The sequence below is a fragment of the Crocodylus porosus genome, unplaced genomic scaffold (genome assembly GCF_001723895.1).
Source record: "Crocodylus porosus isolate Cpor-Errol unplaced genomic scaffold, CroPor_comp1, whole genome shotgun sequence".
In the NCBI taxonomy this organism is placed as follows: Eukaryota; Metazoa; Chordata; order Crocodylia; family Crocodylidae; genus Crocodylus; species Crocodylus porosus.
In genome coordinates, this window is record NW_017728931.1 from 57,289,527 (window position 1) to 57,305,055 (window position 15,529).

General features: G+C 40.3%; 2 protein-coding genes across 7 annotated transcripts in view; one reads left to right on the forward strand and one right to left on the reverse strand.

The window, feature by feature from the left end:
* Nucleotides 1-3,462: 3,462 nt before the first annotated feature.
* IKBIP (IKBKB interacting protein) lies at nt 3,463-15,387 on the reverse strand. Of its 4 annotated transcripts, XM_019545111.1 has the most exons (5): nt 15,237-15,387; nt 13,107-13,339; nt 11,437-11,554; nt 9,677-10,307; nt 4,600-4,682 (listed from the first exon to the last, which is right to left on the reverse strand). In XM_019545111.1, exons 1-5 carry the CDS (start codon nt 15,321-15,323, stop codon nt 4,678-4,680), a joined length of 1,074 nt encoding a protein of 357 aa, XP_019400656.1. In that variant the 5' UTR covers nt 15,324-15,387; the 3' UTR covers nt 4,600-4,677. The 4 variants fall into 4 exon arrangements, with proteins under 4 accessions (XP_019400654.1, XP_019400656.1, XP_019400653.1 ...); XM_019545109.1 differs by lacking the exon at nt 9,677-10,307 and having other exon boundaries at nt 3,463-4,682; XM_019545108.1 differs by lacking the exon at nt 4,600-4,682 and having other exon boundaries at nt 8,980-10,307.
* The window catches only part of APAF1 (apoptotic peptidase activating factor 1), a 68,045-nt gene continuing 67,890 nt past the window's right edge, over nt 15,375-15,529 (forward strand). Inside the window, exon 1 of one of the 3 annotated variants that reach the window (XM_019545095.1) lies at nt 15,375-15,476. The gene's annotated coding sequence lies outside the window, so the exon portion shown is untranslated. The remainder of the gene's footprint in view (nt 15,477-15,529) is intronic. The other 2 variants (XM_019545098.1, XM_019545097.1) reach the window with 2 other exon arrangements.

Consider the following 15,529-nt stretch of genomic DNA (forward strand, 5'->3'; position numbering starts at 1 on the left):
GTGAGTATCTCTTGGATAACTTTGTTTTTCTTTTTTTTAACACACTCTGCTACACAAAGTATACTACTAAAAATTAAAACTGGGGAAGGGAGGTGTTGGGGGCAAAATGACTGATCAAATAATTTCACTCTTAAATGCAGCTTCCCATAAGCCTTTTTTTCTGTGGTGGCCTATGGCTAGGTGTCTACCCAACTCAGGGAGGTGGCTAGCTAATTTAGCACGGAGATCGCAGGGCTGGCTGCCATTTTCATGCACTGATTGTGGCAGGGTCCCAACCCCCATGCATCTGGCTGAGGTGTCCTGGTGGCCTCACCCGTTACTGCTGATGTAGCTGCAAAAGCTGTTATGCCCCTGCCATCTGTAATAGACTATAAGGGTTGTCCATCATGTGGTCCTGCCCCAGGCCCCCAATTGGTGGAGAGAGGTGGGATCACGTGACAGGCAGCCCTCAGCCAATCAGTGATGTGGGGCAGAAGCAGCTGCTGTCTTGGGCTTCTCTGTGTTGGTAGCACCACCTTCCTGCCTAGCAGGCTGCGCAGCTGGGCCACTGTGAAGACTGGGAGCCAGCATTTTATTTTAAATAAGTCTCCTCTCTTTTGCAGACATTGTCACTTGCAGGCAATGCTGGACTTTTTGCATTTTCTGCAAAATTGTGATTTTTGGTAGGTCCCTACTTACATTAAGAATGAGCTGCAACTGAAATCTACGTAAAACATTAGGCAAATGGACTGAAGAATTTGATTTACAATTTCTGGTTCAGTACATGTCACTGACCTGTAAATATCAAAATACAAAACAAATGGACATGTTAAAACATGAATGACGTGCCCCTGGGGGCTGTGGGAGCAGGGGCAGCAGTGTGGTGGCAGCAAACTCCAGCAGGGGGCCGTGGCTGTCAGGGGGTTGGGGACGACATTAGCGCTGACCAGTGGTTGGCAGCCACCCTCAGACACAGGTGGTGGCAGCCAGTGGCGACTGCCCATAGAAGCTGTCAGCAGTGTCAGCAGTGAGGGGGGGGAGTGGGGAGTGCTGACTGCCCCCCAGATGTTGGCGCAAGAGGTGCACGTGCACCCCCTACACATTGCTAATGTGTTTTAAAATGTCTTTGGGAATAGGTGGGGTAAAGGCAGTAAGTGAACATTGCCTTTCTTTTGTATTGTGACTTACTGAAGCTATGGAATAAGACACTATGGAGTACCCTGACTACTATAAAGTCTTTGTGTCAAGCCTGAGTAATCAGCGATGCAATTTTTGGGGTGGCTTACCATACTATTAAGCACTAGAGAAGGCTTTAGAGAAGTCTCCAAATTGAAAAAAAGTTACAGAGGGGTACCTTGACTTCAAAAAGATTTAGAACCACTGGGCAAGAGGTTTAGGTATTTGCTTCTGCTACTAGAGCTAACTGGTTTCTAAATGTCTCTTTGATCTAGCTCCTGTAAGTGGATGCTCTTTAGGCACTGGTAATAGGCCATACCATTTTACATGTTACCTGTAATTTTGCTAAGGAAAATCAACATGACCTATTGTGAATGAAGGTAAATCTTTACAAAGTAAAGTTACATGGCAACATGACCAATTTCTAAATTATTCCTATTTCACACCAACTGAAACCACAATTTATTCCTAACCTGGAAAACAAAACAAGTGTGTTGAAACAGTAACAGGTGGGATGAAGGCACAAGATGTGACTTTCTAATGGTAAATACCAAGCTGCCTTGACTCATAACTTGGGTACTTTGAGTAGATTGTGATATTTTATATTTATATAGTCAAGATATTTGAGCAGAACAAACTATTTTCAGTAGTATTTCAGTAATTTTACATGAATTTAGTCCTCCCTCATAATAGCAATAAGTAGAACTATTTTAGAAATCTAATCTGGGTTAGACTCATCTGTTCTGGTCTTTCAATGAAAATGTCATATACCTCTATAACTAAGGAATGAGGCTATGAAAATGTCGTATTTTGTTGAAAACTGCTACAAGGACACCTGAAACTGTTCTCAAGTGACATTGAAAACATGATAAGAAAAACTACAGATCTGTAAACAGCTTTTCATAGTAAGATAATTAATTATCTGGGTATAACTATTCTTGGAGACTTCTGATTACTTCATTATCATCCCTGTTTCAATTCTAATTATCATTAATTAGTGATGGTTTGTATGTGTGTCCTCCAACAAAAATGGTCTCCTAGCTCAGGCCCACTCTCCATCTGCTGTGTATTTGGAACCAGATATATGCCCTTCTTCCTGTCAGCATAAATGGTGATTGATAGAATAAGCAAACACAAAAATGGGCATAGGGCTTGTTCAGAAAAGAACCAGTATGATTATTTAAGCTTGTGACTTTTTTTCTCATTTGAGTTTGTTCAATCAATTTTTCATTAGGACTCCTGATTTCTTCACATGACACCCTAGTTCCTGCTTGGCAGAGAAACTATAACGTTTGGGGAGGTGATAGTGCTGATGGAATAGAGGTCCCAGGAGAGAAGTCACAGGTCTGTGTGAGACCAAGAAAGGGAAAAGATAGGAAGGGAAGCATTAATGCATGGGGAGAAGCACAGCAAGAATGGTAAACTGGAATTTTTTTCAGTTCATCGGTAGGTATTGGCTGTAAGAAACTAAGAAGCAACACAGCAGTACCTACTAGTTACTAATGTTCTGAAGATCTTCAGTAGTCCTAAGATTTCTGGCTGATCTGGTCAAAGATTTTTCACAATTGCCTTCCTTTATAGTTGTCCTACAAGGGCTTCTTACTTGCTGTTTCCTTTGCTAAACCTATTACTCCCATGCTCTCCTTCAGTGCAACTCCACCTTTCCACCTACTTTTCCCTTTTGTCCCTCTCAAACCCCTAAGGCTCTCCATTAACTCTGCTCCCACCAGAGCAGTAACATAAATGGAAGTCTGTTGGCTTCTTTATCTGCACCAGTTTTGCTTTTCACTCTAGTGCTTAACAGACCAAGTGATGTGTAGTCCATGCATAGGGGACTAATGAAGAGCAAAAGTATCCCAACAAGAGCAGGCAATAGAATTAAGACAACACTGGAAAGGGCTTGCTTTTTCAAACTACTGTATCCCTCAAGACGGTGGCTTTCAACCTTTTTTTCATTTGCACACCCCTTTAGAAATTTTGCGTAGAGATGTGGACCCCTTTGAATCGCATACTTTTGATCACAGACATCTTTCATGGACCCCTGATACAGTCTGAGGACCCACAGGGTCCATGGACCACAGGATGAAAACCACTGTCCTAAGAGGTCTATTTCATTATCAAAAGCAATAATGAAACTGCAGTTTGGTGCAATTACTGTTAAAGAAGGAATACTTTGCATTAAATGAAGTAAAAGTAATGTTGATCAGAGTGAAATCTTGTCGAAAGCCAGGACTATTTCTTGTCATTGCTCTCTTTGATTACATCTATGGCATGTTGATGGACTGAAAAATGAAAACTAATTTGGGAAAAATCACAGAATTCATCTTTATTTAAGAGAAACTATCACTTTTAAGCCTGTATCTGTAGTCCACAATTTTACCCTTGTCTTCAAAGCAGCAGGGAAAGGTTCAGACTAGCTATCAAGCTGTGGTCCCACTTTACCAATGAAAGCAAACTAGTAGGTCACTTTTTTATCCAAATGTCTTGCATCTTTAAAATATTTAAAAATATTTGCCAGTTTTAAAAAAAAAGCTTATTTATTCTAAAAATACAACTTTGGCTAAAGAACTGCCTAATTCCAGTTGTTTTCAAACCACTGGGAGTTTAGCCATCTTCTTGAACAAACAGGGCTGGACCTCAATTAAGTTTCAGTGTTTTTTTTTCCCCTAAAACAGCCTTTATTTCTTTATTCTCTTCTGTTTAGTACCAAGCCTAATTAGGTTGTCATGCTTCAAATGCTGTAAGTTAAGCAGCTGGGTTTCTGATAGCAATTAATTAATATCTGACATTTTGGTTATTTCATCTTTCATATCTTTAATTTCATTCTGAACTCTAGTTAAATTGGACAATTTATCATTCAAGAAGGCAATTTCTTTTTCTCGCTGTAATAGATCTTCAACCAGTCTTCCAATTCTTAAGGTTAGATCATTTATCATTGGTTCCAAACGGGCAAAGTCTTTCTTTAGGTTGTACACCTTGGGTTTTAAATCATTTGCAAATGTAACTGTTTTAAGAACTCTAACTCTGTCACTTTCCAGAGTTAAAAGCCTATCTGAATGTCTGTTAAAATCACCTCTCAGATCAGACAATGTTGTCTTAATTTGCTCAATTCTTCTTGAGTTATCAGATGCCAAACTTTGCAGTTTTGCAGTGCGGTCAATACTGCTGGTAAGTAAGTCGCCAATATTTTTTATTGTCGTCTTTTCAACTTTATCTACTTTATCTTCTAGTGTTTGCAAAGAATCTGCCAAGGAGGTCATATCTGATACTAGACCTGAAACTCGTCTAACATCAGTTTTTACTGTTCCGATCTTTAGAGTGATGTCTTTTGCTGTGGAAGCAGTATTCTGCTCAACTCTTGTAACGGCTTGAAAAAGGGTGGTTAAATTCTTCTGTAGATCCTCCTTTTCTTTGATTATTCTATTGGACAGTGTTTTTATACTATATATGTCCTCTTGCAGATATTTTACACGAGAGAGTACTTGAAGATCTTCCAATTGTTCCATTAAGTTTTTAGCCTTCTCACACTGGAGGGAGATTAAAAAAAAAAAATCACAGGATCAGCACGTGTGTTTCACTAGTTAATTTGCATCAAAATTTCACTTACATTTCACAGATTTTTCTTCTATTCCAAAATCTAAACCAACAGAGAATCCCTAGGCCATTAGGCTTTGTAGAAACTGGTATTTCCACCATGTCTTAGCTATTTTGTGAATTGCATGTTTCCTCTGTGTGTGTGTGTGTGTGTGTAACAAGCTCAATTGTTATAATTGATTACCACAGATTCTTATACATGAGGCCCAATACCATTTCTGTTGCTGTCTGTCAATTGACCTTTGGTCTTGCTTTTTTTTTGCTTTAGCTGACACAAAATTATTTTTCATAATGCCCATATATTATGCTGCTCAACAGCTGCTTCTGAGACCTTAAATTTATTGAAGTACACCCTTCTTTTTATTCATTTAATCAGATCTATAGAGCATGATCAATTTATTGTGAATCCACAACAGTCCACTTACACTTTTTATCCCTAATAGTCTGTTTCAAGTATTCATTTTCCCTTGTGGAGAATGAAGCAAATTTGAGGCTGTATTTGATTTATATGCTTCCAGACAAGGGCTCAGGGCAGTTTAGAAGACTAGGACAGAATAACTTAAAAACAAGAGAGAAAACAAAACTTAAGGGGGACCTAAAGTATCAATGTGAAATAGAAACCCCACCCTAACCAATATCCTAGCTTAGCTTTGTTTTCCTGAATGCTTGCCCAAATAGGAAGGTCTTACAATCCTTATGAATTACCACTTCATTTAAAAAGAAAGAAGGGAGGAAGGTTGGGGTGGGGTGTGAGTAGGGACCTAAGCAGATTGAAAAATCCTCCTGTGAAATCCTGGCTCCACTGAAGTTGGCAACCTTCCACCATCAATAAGGGATCATTTCTTAAAGCTGTGGAACCTTTCAGTTTTGGATCACTGTCAACTAAGAGCTCTGTAATAAGTAGTGCCTACTACTTTCTATTCTAGTGTAAATTCTAGACTTCAAGGGACTTTGAGCTAATCTAAACCTCTTTTGGCAAGACTTAGGGCCCTGGTACACCTTTAACTAAAAGCTGCATAGACACCAGCTATATAAGCTATTACACATTTTCAAGCACTTTTTATAGCTGGTTAGCAATCTCTTTATAGCTGGGTGGACATTTTCATGGTGTGATAATTACTTTGCATGTGTAATATGTCTAAATTTATTGTGCAATTAACCTGTTAATTGTATAATATATGTAACATGTAGAAGAAGCTTGAGACTGCAATTCAGATCTCAACAGCTTTATCTGACCCACAATTATTGGTGGAATTAGTGAAAGATATTAACATTTATTTTGCAATGAAACAGTTTTTTCTATAAAACACTATACTTTCTATACTATCATTTTTCCATAAAAGCAATCCATATTTTAAACTTGTGCCAATCAAGTTAGGGAAATGTGAGAACATGGTTTTTATTGACCAAGATTGTAGGCAGATTTAAAAGCAAACAAAAAACCTTATGTAAGTGACTCAAGGTACATAAGACTTCATAAAAGGGACAAGTAATAGGTGTAATAATCAAAGATACACAGCACTTATTAAATTAAGCAGTATATATAATAAATGTGAAGAACAAGCAAGTTTCTTTAAGAACAAATTAACCCACGAAGTGCAACTCAAGAGCCCAGAGCCATGTTATTTCTGATTGCCAGATTCTTAAATTGGAAGTAGATCTAGAGATCCAATGTGTATTAAAGTTCCAAGTTCTCAAGATCTAAGTTTAAGTCTATAGCTGCCCTCAGCTTTAGTATGCAGACTAAAGTCATATCTAATGTACCGAACATATGTTGCTAATTTATATAAAATAAAGTACTGTATTTACAATAAGGTTCCCCCCCCCCCCAAATCACGATGGGGCAGAGGGGGAAGCCCCTCATCTTATATTTGCTTACAAGGAAGCAACACTAGGTACACTAGATATCTTCTGAACTGCTGCTAAAAGCAGCATGGGCTTATTAATGGAAACCAACTACAATGCTGGTTAAATGCAGCCAACACTGACATGGGCCATATGAGGCAGATATTCTGACTTTCATTTTTTGCAAAACTATTTCTTTCTATATAAATACCTCTACCAATCTGTCCTGTGACTGCTGTGGGTCACCTGATGGTTTAAAACACACCTTTACAGTTACACCATTCGTATTCCTGTGACAAAGGGGAGGAGGCTAGCAACAATAATCTTACTGAAGTAGGTAAGCGCCCTAGTTCACAAGAAATCCCCAAAATGTCACTGATATTCAGAGAGAATAATGCTACTTGGCTTAAAAGTCAAAATTTGTCACTATGATACAGAAGGAATGATGGGAATCTAATTGGTAGTAAATATGGAGTAATACATTCACTTAGGTACCAAGTATACAAAAGAGGGGGAAAAAATCCAAAATCATTTCCTGTGTGAATGGTTATAAATATAGAATTTCAAGGGAGGAAAAGTGTAGTGGTAACTGACACCTCTGAAAAATGATCTGCAACCATGAGAAGAGTCCATGTTCTTTTATTTGTATTAGTGCAGCGGTGCTCAGCCCTGACCCACAAGCCAGATATAGCCCATGGAGCCATGTGACCCAGCCAGCAGGTGTCCCCATGGGTCTGGAAATGTAGTGGTGGAGGAATGGCGGCGATTGTAACACTGCCTCTAGTTGACTGCTGTGGCCAAATTTCCAAACCCCATGTGGCTGGGTTGGCTCTGCCTGGGTCCGTCTCTCACAGATGGATCAGGCTGGGGCTAGATGCAGTCATGGAAGCTGAAACAGCTGCATTTGTGTAATCCTGCTGAGTTCAAGCAACTGGTACCAATGTAGCTGAGAGGGGAATTTGGGCCAATGTATGGAATTATACTAAAATGTACATCATTGGGTGCATCAATTAAATATTTTCTTGGCCAATACCAATAGCCAATTATTCACCAGACATATTGGCTGATACCAATCCTGTAACAGATTTACAGGAAAGTAGCTGGGCAGAGTGGACAGAATTGCCTTGCAGAGGAGCATCAATGGCCTTGCAGGGTCTGTGGAGGGGAAGGCTGATCAAGGCCCCTCATGGTGAGGGAAAGAATGGGGCAGGGCAATGAATGGGACCCTGTGGCTCAGATACCTGCGAGTGGCTGGTCCAGGGGATCAGCATCCCAGTGCTTAAAAATGGTGGTGGGGGCTTGAACCAAAGCTCATTGAATGAACTTTAATTCAAGCACCACTGCCACCATTTTTAAGCACTAGGCCACTTAACTGGAGCAGAGGTTGGCTGCTTGCTGTGGGCTTGGGGATCTTGGTCTGCTGCCTTTGCCCCAGGAGCAGTGTGCTCGCTGAACTCCCCATGTATGTTTGATACCTGTGGGGGCAGCCAATTGTGCCCCCTGCTGCCAGATGGGCAAGGGACACGGCGTGGCCAGCATGCAGCTCCTGGGGCAAAGGCAGCAGGGCTGAGAGTCCCAAGGCCACAGCAAGCAGCCTGCCTCCACCCCACTCCTAAAAATATCCCAGCACTTAAAAATGGTGGCAGTCCTTGAAACTAATTTGAGTGTTCAAGAGCCACCATCACCACTTTTAACTGCTGGGACGCAGATCCCCTGGACAAGCTGCCCGTGGCTTCATCCCGCTCCAGCCCTGGGGTCCTATTCACTACCCTGCCCCAGCCCCGCTCCCTCCTTCACCAAAGGGGTCTCACTCTACCCCTCCTCTCCCACCCCCACTCCCTCCTGCAAGGTGCTGCTCTCCGCACTGCCCAGCTGCATTCCTGGCATGCATGCACTATGCGGGAGCCCTGGCTGGAAGGCATATTATATTTATTGGTACATTATCAGCTACACTGACTAAAAAAACCTGATAGTCAATTATGTTAACTTTTCTTTTATTAGTGCCAATTTGATATGGCGCACCAATAGATCAGTGCACCTCTATGTGCATCTTCATTACCAATATTCTGAAAGCTCTCTTCCTTTGCCATTCTCAAGTTTAAATTCTAAAAGCACTATCCCTTAGAGTTGCCTATTAACTAGGATTTGCTATAAAGCCGATAATTATAGTATCTTAATTTCAACAGAAATCATGTGTAGGTGCTAGTAGGACCTTCTGCATAGAAGAAAAATGAACAAAGTGGGGCTAGGAGCCTGTCCAGCTACATCAGTGTAAACCTGGAGTAACTTGATCCAAATTAAATCAGAAGAAAATTATGTTCTCAAAGAGCTGCAATAAATTTGGTCCCACTAACCAAAATAAAATTCACAAAGCTAGTACACTGAGAAGTTTGAATTAAGTGATATAATTCATTAGAAGCAAAATACAATGCATGTAATCTCCTTGGAAGCAGGTACTTAATTTTTCATGTTGCTTGTCAGTTAATATAATAACAAAATACAACATTGCAAACAGTTATAATTAGAAAAAACTCTATGCTGGGCTCCAACTTCTGACTTAATTCAAACTTTTACCTAAAAAGTTTGGTTCAAATCCCATTTAAAAATAAGAAAAATGAACTCCAAAAATATTTTCAAAACAGTTATAACTTAGTTTTTGCAATTCTTCTCCCACAACTATATTTGTAACTTCCTCTCTACAATATATAGTATATATTCCTTGGCAGCATGTGCATTTGACGTCTGATCCAAAGCCTGTTGAGATGAATTGCAACATTCCTGTTAAATACTTGCTTATGAGCTTTATTTACACAGCTGAGCTATAAATAATTGTTCATACTGGTCCAATTTTTACATACAAGCGAAACTGCTTTAATTCATTACTCATCATCCAAAATCTGTTCACTTGCTAGATCATATTTTTCTGAAGTTATTTTTCCTGTATTTGAAGATACCGTAATGTCATGTACCCTTTCCTTTAAAAGAACTATATCATTCTGCAGTTTCAATATATTGTTGTCATACTGCATTCCTTCAAGAATCTTCTGCATCTCTACTATATCTGACACTGTTTTTAGCATACCATCTTCCATAGTAAACATCTGTGTTGTTAAATCTTCCATCTTTTTCTCCATGCCTAGCAACTCACTTGACACTCTAAGAATGGAATGAACAGCTTTTTCAATTGTTGGTAAGTGGGTCTTGCACTCTGTAACTTTAGGTTCATAGTCTGTAAGTTTCTGACTCATATCTGTGTCTTTGGCTAACAGACTACTTTGCTGTTCTTCTAATTTTTCAACTGCCTTTGTATAGAAGCCCAGTTGCTCTTCAACTTTAGAAAGCTCATCTTCTTCCTGTCTTTGTATTGTCTTAATATTTCTAGCTGTACTGTCTTCTAAATCTTTTACCCTTTCTGTAAGAGATTTTATTCTTTGATCAACTGCATTGATCTGGGAGGTAACTTCTGTATGTATGAGCTTAGCTTCAGATTTTAAACTACTCGTATTGGCATTCATTTCATTCATGCTTCTTTTCCAGGAGTCTGAAACATTTTGAAATTTCTCATTAAGCCTTTGCATCTTTTTAGAGACCGTCTGATCCGTGTTCTGGATGTCATGTATGATGCTATGTAGTGTGGACACGTCTTGCTCAAGCTGAGTCACCACTGAGATGGATGAGGTAGTTTCCTGCAGGATGCTTTCAGAAGACTCAAGCTGCATTAGTAACACAAAACAATGTCCATGTCTACTTAATGAGAGTTAGATTGGAACAGCACTTATTTATGCAAATGGAAGCATTATATGTACACAAGGTTCAGTCAGTTGGAACCTACTTCACTCGATACACAACTTCGGTTTTGCTATTTATTTTCATTAAAATATTATTCCAAATGATCTGGCATACTAGAGACTCAAGGAGAATCTGTAGGACAAATTTTTCAAAGCTGTTTTTGCTACTTGGAAGTAGTAACACTAGTCTTTTTTTTTTCTTTTTTTTTATTTGGTTGATAGCTGAATTACTATATTCAAGGTACTATATTCACTCTTGAAATCAATTTCTAATTAATGAAAAATGAAACTGTCATAAAACCTTATTCTTGTAGAAAGAGATCAAGTAGCCTCAAAATATGAAGCAAACATGCTATTTAGAATGAATTATAAACTTGTTAAGATTAGTTGATCAGCTTAGTATCACCACTTTATGTCATCATACTAAAGATGACTTGCATCCCTGGTTTTCAGTGTAGCAGATGTGAGCGATGTGAAGTCCTGGCCCTGCTGACGCCAATGGGAATTTGTCTTTTGACATCAAAAGAGACATTTTTCCCTGTAAAGCTCTTTAGCGAAGCTGATATCACTATGTAAGTAAACATCTGTCTTATGCCATCACTAACATAAGTAATACTAAGCAACATAAGCAACTAAACAACATTGTCGTTCCATTGTAAAAAAAATAAACAGTACCGTATAGCATTCTTTATTCAAACACTTAAAAAAAAGTAAAACAGCGTAAATATACCACAGTAACTATATTTGCATCTCTGAGAACTGCCAGAAAGACCAAATAATTTGCCTGACTGTACAGCAAGTCAGTAGATGAGGTCTGACTGGAATGGAAATAAATACATTGTCTGCCCCTACTTGCTCCTATTTAGATAACGTTTACATATTTCTCTGAAAACAGAACATTAGTAAACACTTTATTCAGTCATTTAAAGCAGTGGTTCTCAATCTTTTCTGTACCAGGACCCATTTGTAAACATAAATGGCCAGTCCCAACCCAGTGCCCCTCACTCCCAACCCACTGCTCCCTGCCACTAATTATTATTATTCTAATTATTACCTTTTGGGAAAGTAAGCTGACTTCATTTTCCACATCCAGGAATTTTGCAACTTCTAGTTGTAATAAATGATATTTTTTTTCCATAACAGAAAATTGGCTTGACTGCTGAAATAAGAACCTGTAAATTGTAAGAAAATGGTGCATGTAATTGGTATGTATTAAATATTTAGTCCCCAATCCTTTTACAGTACAATGGGCAGAAAGGCAGTACTTTTAAAATACTGCCCTTTTAAAGTTCTAAGGTAGAGTCTGTTTTATTGCATGGAGCAGAACTGTGGGGCGCTGACCCCAGGGTTCTTTCAACAACAGACAAGGTCTCCAATTACTTTTTAAGGAGGCTTTCATCTCTACCTAATTTTAGGGCTGTGGGTGGGGGGGGAAGGGTGAGCAGGCCTTCATGCATTCTGAAATGGGACTGATTTAATGTAATCACCTTAGCCCACTTAAATTCTAAATTATTGAATGAAAATTAGATCTTTTATACATATCAGATATCTTAAGAAGTATATTTTAGAAGATATCACTTATCTAAAGAATACCTAGTCAATGACCCAATATTTCCCCTGTACTTAAGGCATAAATTTAAGAATTAAAACATATATTCAGATATGGAGCCAGACAGACTCCCTCTCATTTCCTCTTTTCCAAGGTAAATAAGAGTCTTGACTCAGAAGCCTGTCTATAGTACAAAACTGCAAGCAGAGACCCTGCTACTAGACTGTGCTGCTACGGGGAAGGGGAATGCTGGCTGTGGACACTCTCTCCCCATGCCGCTATGGGGGAACACTGGCAGTGGCAGGTGCCTTCCCCCTGCAGCCAATGAGAAAAGTGGTGGCAGTATCTGAGTTCTACCACCTATGTCCTAGCCCTCTGATCTCAACTGGATCAATCTAGCCCACAGCCTAAAAAGTTTGCTGGTCCATGATCTAAGCAGAGCTACTATTAAATAGTTTTTATTTTTAGATCACCCTCTTGTTATACAGACATGATGCAATCCTGGCCCCACTGAAATGAGTGTTGCCATTGGTTTAAAACAGAACCAAGATTTAACCTATATCCTTTCAGAACCAGAAGGTACCATTATAATGATGGTCTCCTGTATAACAAACACAACCAGAGAATTTCACAGAGTAATTTCTGTATTGATCACATGGTTTGTGGTAGATCTACAGTTTATCTTTTTGAAAGAGATCAAATGTGGATTTAAAAATGTTGCATGACAGAGGATCCCCCAAATCCTTAAATAACTTATTTCAGTGGCTAATGACCCCAACTGCAAGAAACTGACTTCTCGTATGAATCTAGCCAATTAATCTTGTTTATGCCTTGATCTGGAAGATTTTTTTTTAAATCTAACACTATTAAAAATAATATTCTTGTGTGTATATATACATATAAAGCATAATCAAGTCACCTATTCTTTGCTTAAGCAAAATAGAGCAAGATTACTTAAATTTTCACTTTCAGGTTCCAGACCTCCAATTACCACAACTTTCTGAATGCTTTCTAGTTTGTCACCATCTTCTTTTAAAGCGTGAACACTAGAACTGAATGCTGTCTTCCATTTATACTTTACTTTGCATATCTTACTAGGTATGACATGGAAAAAGCCAGAAAAGAACACAATTGAACAAAGGCTGAAAATTGCCTATGTTTGGAAGGTCGCTTACCAGCTCAGCACTACGCAAACTACTAAGGAAAGCAGGCTTAAGGCTGTCCGTAAGTTTCTCGAAAAGGAACTCTGACTATTGTTGTTCCAGGGACCTGATGGTTCCCCATGGCTGCTTTGCTTCTCAGCCTTGTGCAGATCTTTGCTGAGCTTAGGTGGAAGACTAACTTTCTTTCTTTGCTTAAGTTCAGACATTTTAGGATGGATTCTAAGATGCAGAAAATAAAGAGGGATCTAGAAGGAAGCAAAATAAATTGTTAGCCTTTTCCCTGTTAATCCAGACTTCCCAAAATGCAGCTTGACAGATGCACTAAAAATAAGCAATTTGTTTTTAAGTAACATAACTATCAATCTCTTTTTGAAAGTTATGATAAACAAATAACGAATAGTTTCCAATAAATAAAAAGCTATGTTCTGCCATTCTTTCTGAATAGAAGACATTTCTTAAATGTTCATAACAATATTGAAAATGGATGCTTTTCCTTTTCAAGAAAATGAAAGGCAGATTCTACGGAAGTTGATGGCACTTGGCCAAGAATACTATTAACTTGCCCTGAGTGTGCATATGCAAGTAGAGTTTTCAAGTTAAGTTTGAAAGAGAATATTTTCTGTTTCTATGACAGCTCAATAGCTTAATCAATTTGACTAATTCTTCTCTTTTGATCATTTTTTCTATTGTTTGGGGTTGCTGTTTATGCAGCTAAGGGAAAGACAACTGACTAAAAACAATATATGGAATTAAGAATCAGGTGTAATTTAAAGATATTTCTACTTTGACTTTAAGTTTTTTAGCTGAAACTAAAAAAGCCAGATATATTAGTTTAACACAAATCCAAGTGTATAATCATTTTTTTTTTTTTTTGGTAAACAAACTGAAAAATGTCACTTTTAAAGTTTTAGGCACTTCCACTGGGTTCAGGCAGGAAGCCAAGAATCTCAACCCTTCAGTAGCGAGGCTTGTGTTTCTAGACTTTCAGAATCACTTAACAATACTACTAAAAAATATTTAAGTCTAAAAACACACTTGCCAATCTGTTTAAGTCTGAAAACATAGGTCAGTCCAGAACCAGATCCTGTATCACGGACTCTGGACTAGGATCATTTCTTAATGGAAGATTAGATTTTATTTCTTTTCCTCCTTCACAAATATGAATGTGACTAGTTGAGTACAAGGAGGGAAGTGTCTGGTTTTCAGAACTCCTCGGCCACTATACATACAAGTAGAGGAAAGCAAAGTGAGGTAGTTGAATATGCACAAGCAACGGCAAAGCTAGATTATAAACGCATCCCATGCTTGCAGTATCTATGTGCATTTCCGGCTCCAACCTCCGGCCTCTAAGATTGTGTAATGGGACTACCGGTTCCCCAAAGCGCTCAGATAACTTCAAAGGGAGCAGCAAGGGTGCCTCGGGGAAATATCTTCTATTGGACCCACTGCACAGGTGGGCTGGAGTTAGGGCCCTGCTGCACTGTTCAGTTTATACCTAACTTCTGTCCAGCTTTAGAGTCCTTATACAGTTTCAAGCACAAACTTTGCCCCAGGTTGGCTCTCTTTAATAGCTAAATCCTCATTTTTTAATGTGTGATAATTACACAACACCTGCGGCCAGTCTACTTTTATTGCGGGATGGGGCAGTTCAGTGCAATAGTTACTTGTTGCCCATGGTCCATTGCCACTGGTCAGGGACTGTGCTGGTTAAACATGCAATAATGACTTTATCCACACACTTGCCTAGCCTATGTTTCTGGCAGGATGGGTCAGTTCATTGTGTAATAACAACTTTGCAGATGTGGCCCGTCTACACTTATCACGCACCCAGCCCAGCCCAGCCCAGCCCATGCACAGTGCCATCACTTCACTTGGCGCCTGTGGGAGCCCTACCTGTGTTACACCAAGCACCAGTGAGCCGCGTGCTGCATTCAGACGAGCTTTCCAACGCACTTCAATTCAACCTCTGTCCTCCTCCCGCAGGCACCTCCCATGTCCCCCCAGGGGTGCAGAGGGCAGGGGCGTGGGGAGAAGCGGCCTCAGGGGCATCTCGCCCCCCCACAGGGAAGGGCCGGGGGAGCAGCCCCGCGCCGCCCCCGCCCGCTCGGCGTCGCGCTGCCCCGCCCCACCCCCCCCAGTCACCTGTGGCTGCGGCCGCGCGGCGCCCAACGGCTGCCCCGGGCGGTTAGCGACTGGAGCGCACCACGTTGGCGGGGGAGGGGCGCGCATGCGCACTGCCGGGGCCGGGCACGAGGCCGCCGCTTTGTTCCCGTTAGGGGTGTGGTGAGGGAGGAGGCGGCCCAGCGCGAGCCTCCGGAAGGAGGACGTGGCAGCGGGCGGCGCTCAGCTGTGCAGGAGCCTCGGGGCCGGGCTCCGCGCCAGGTAACCCCGGGGAACGAGTTGGAGGGGTGGCTTCCTCCTCCCCCGGGTGGCAG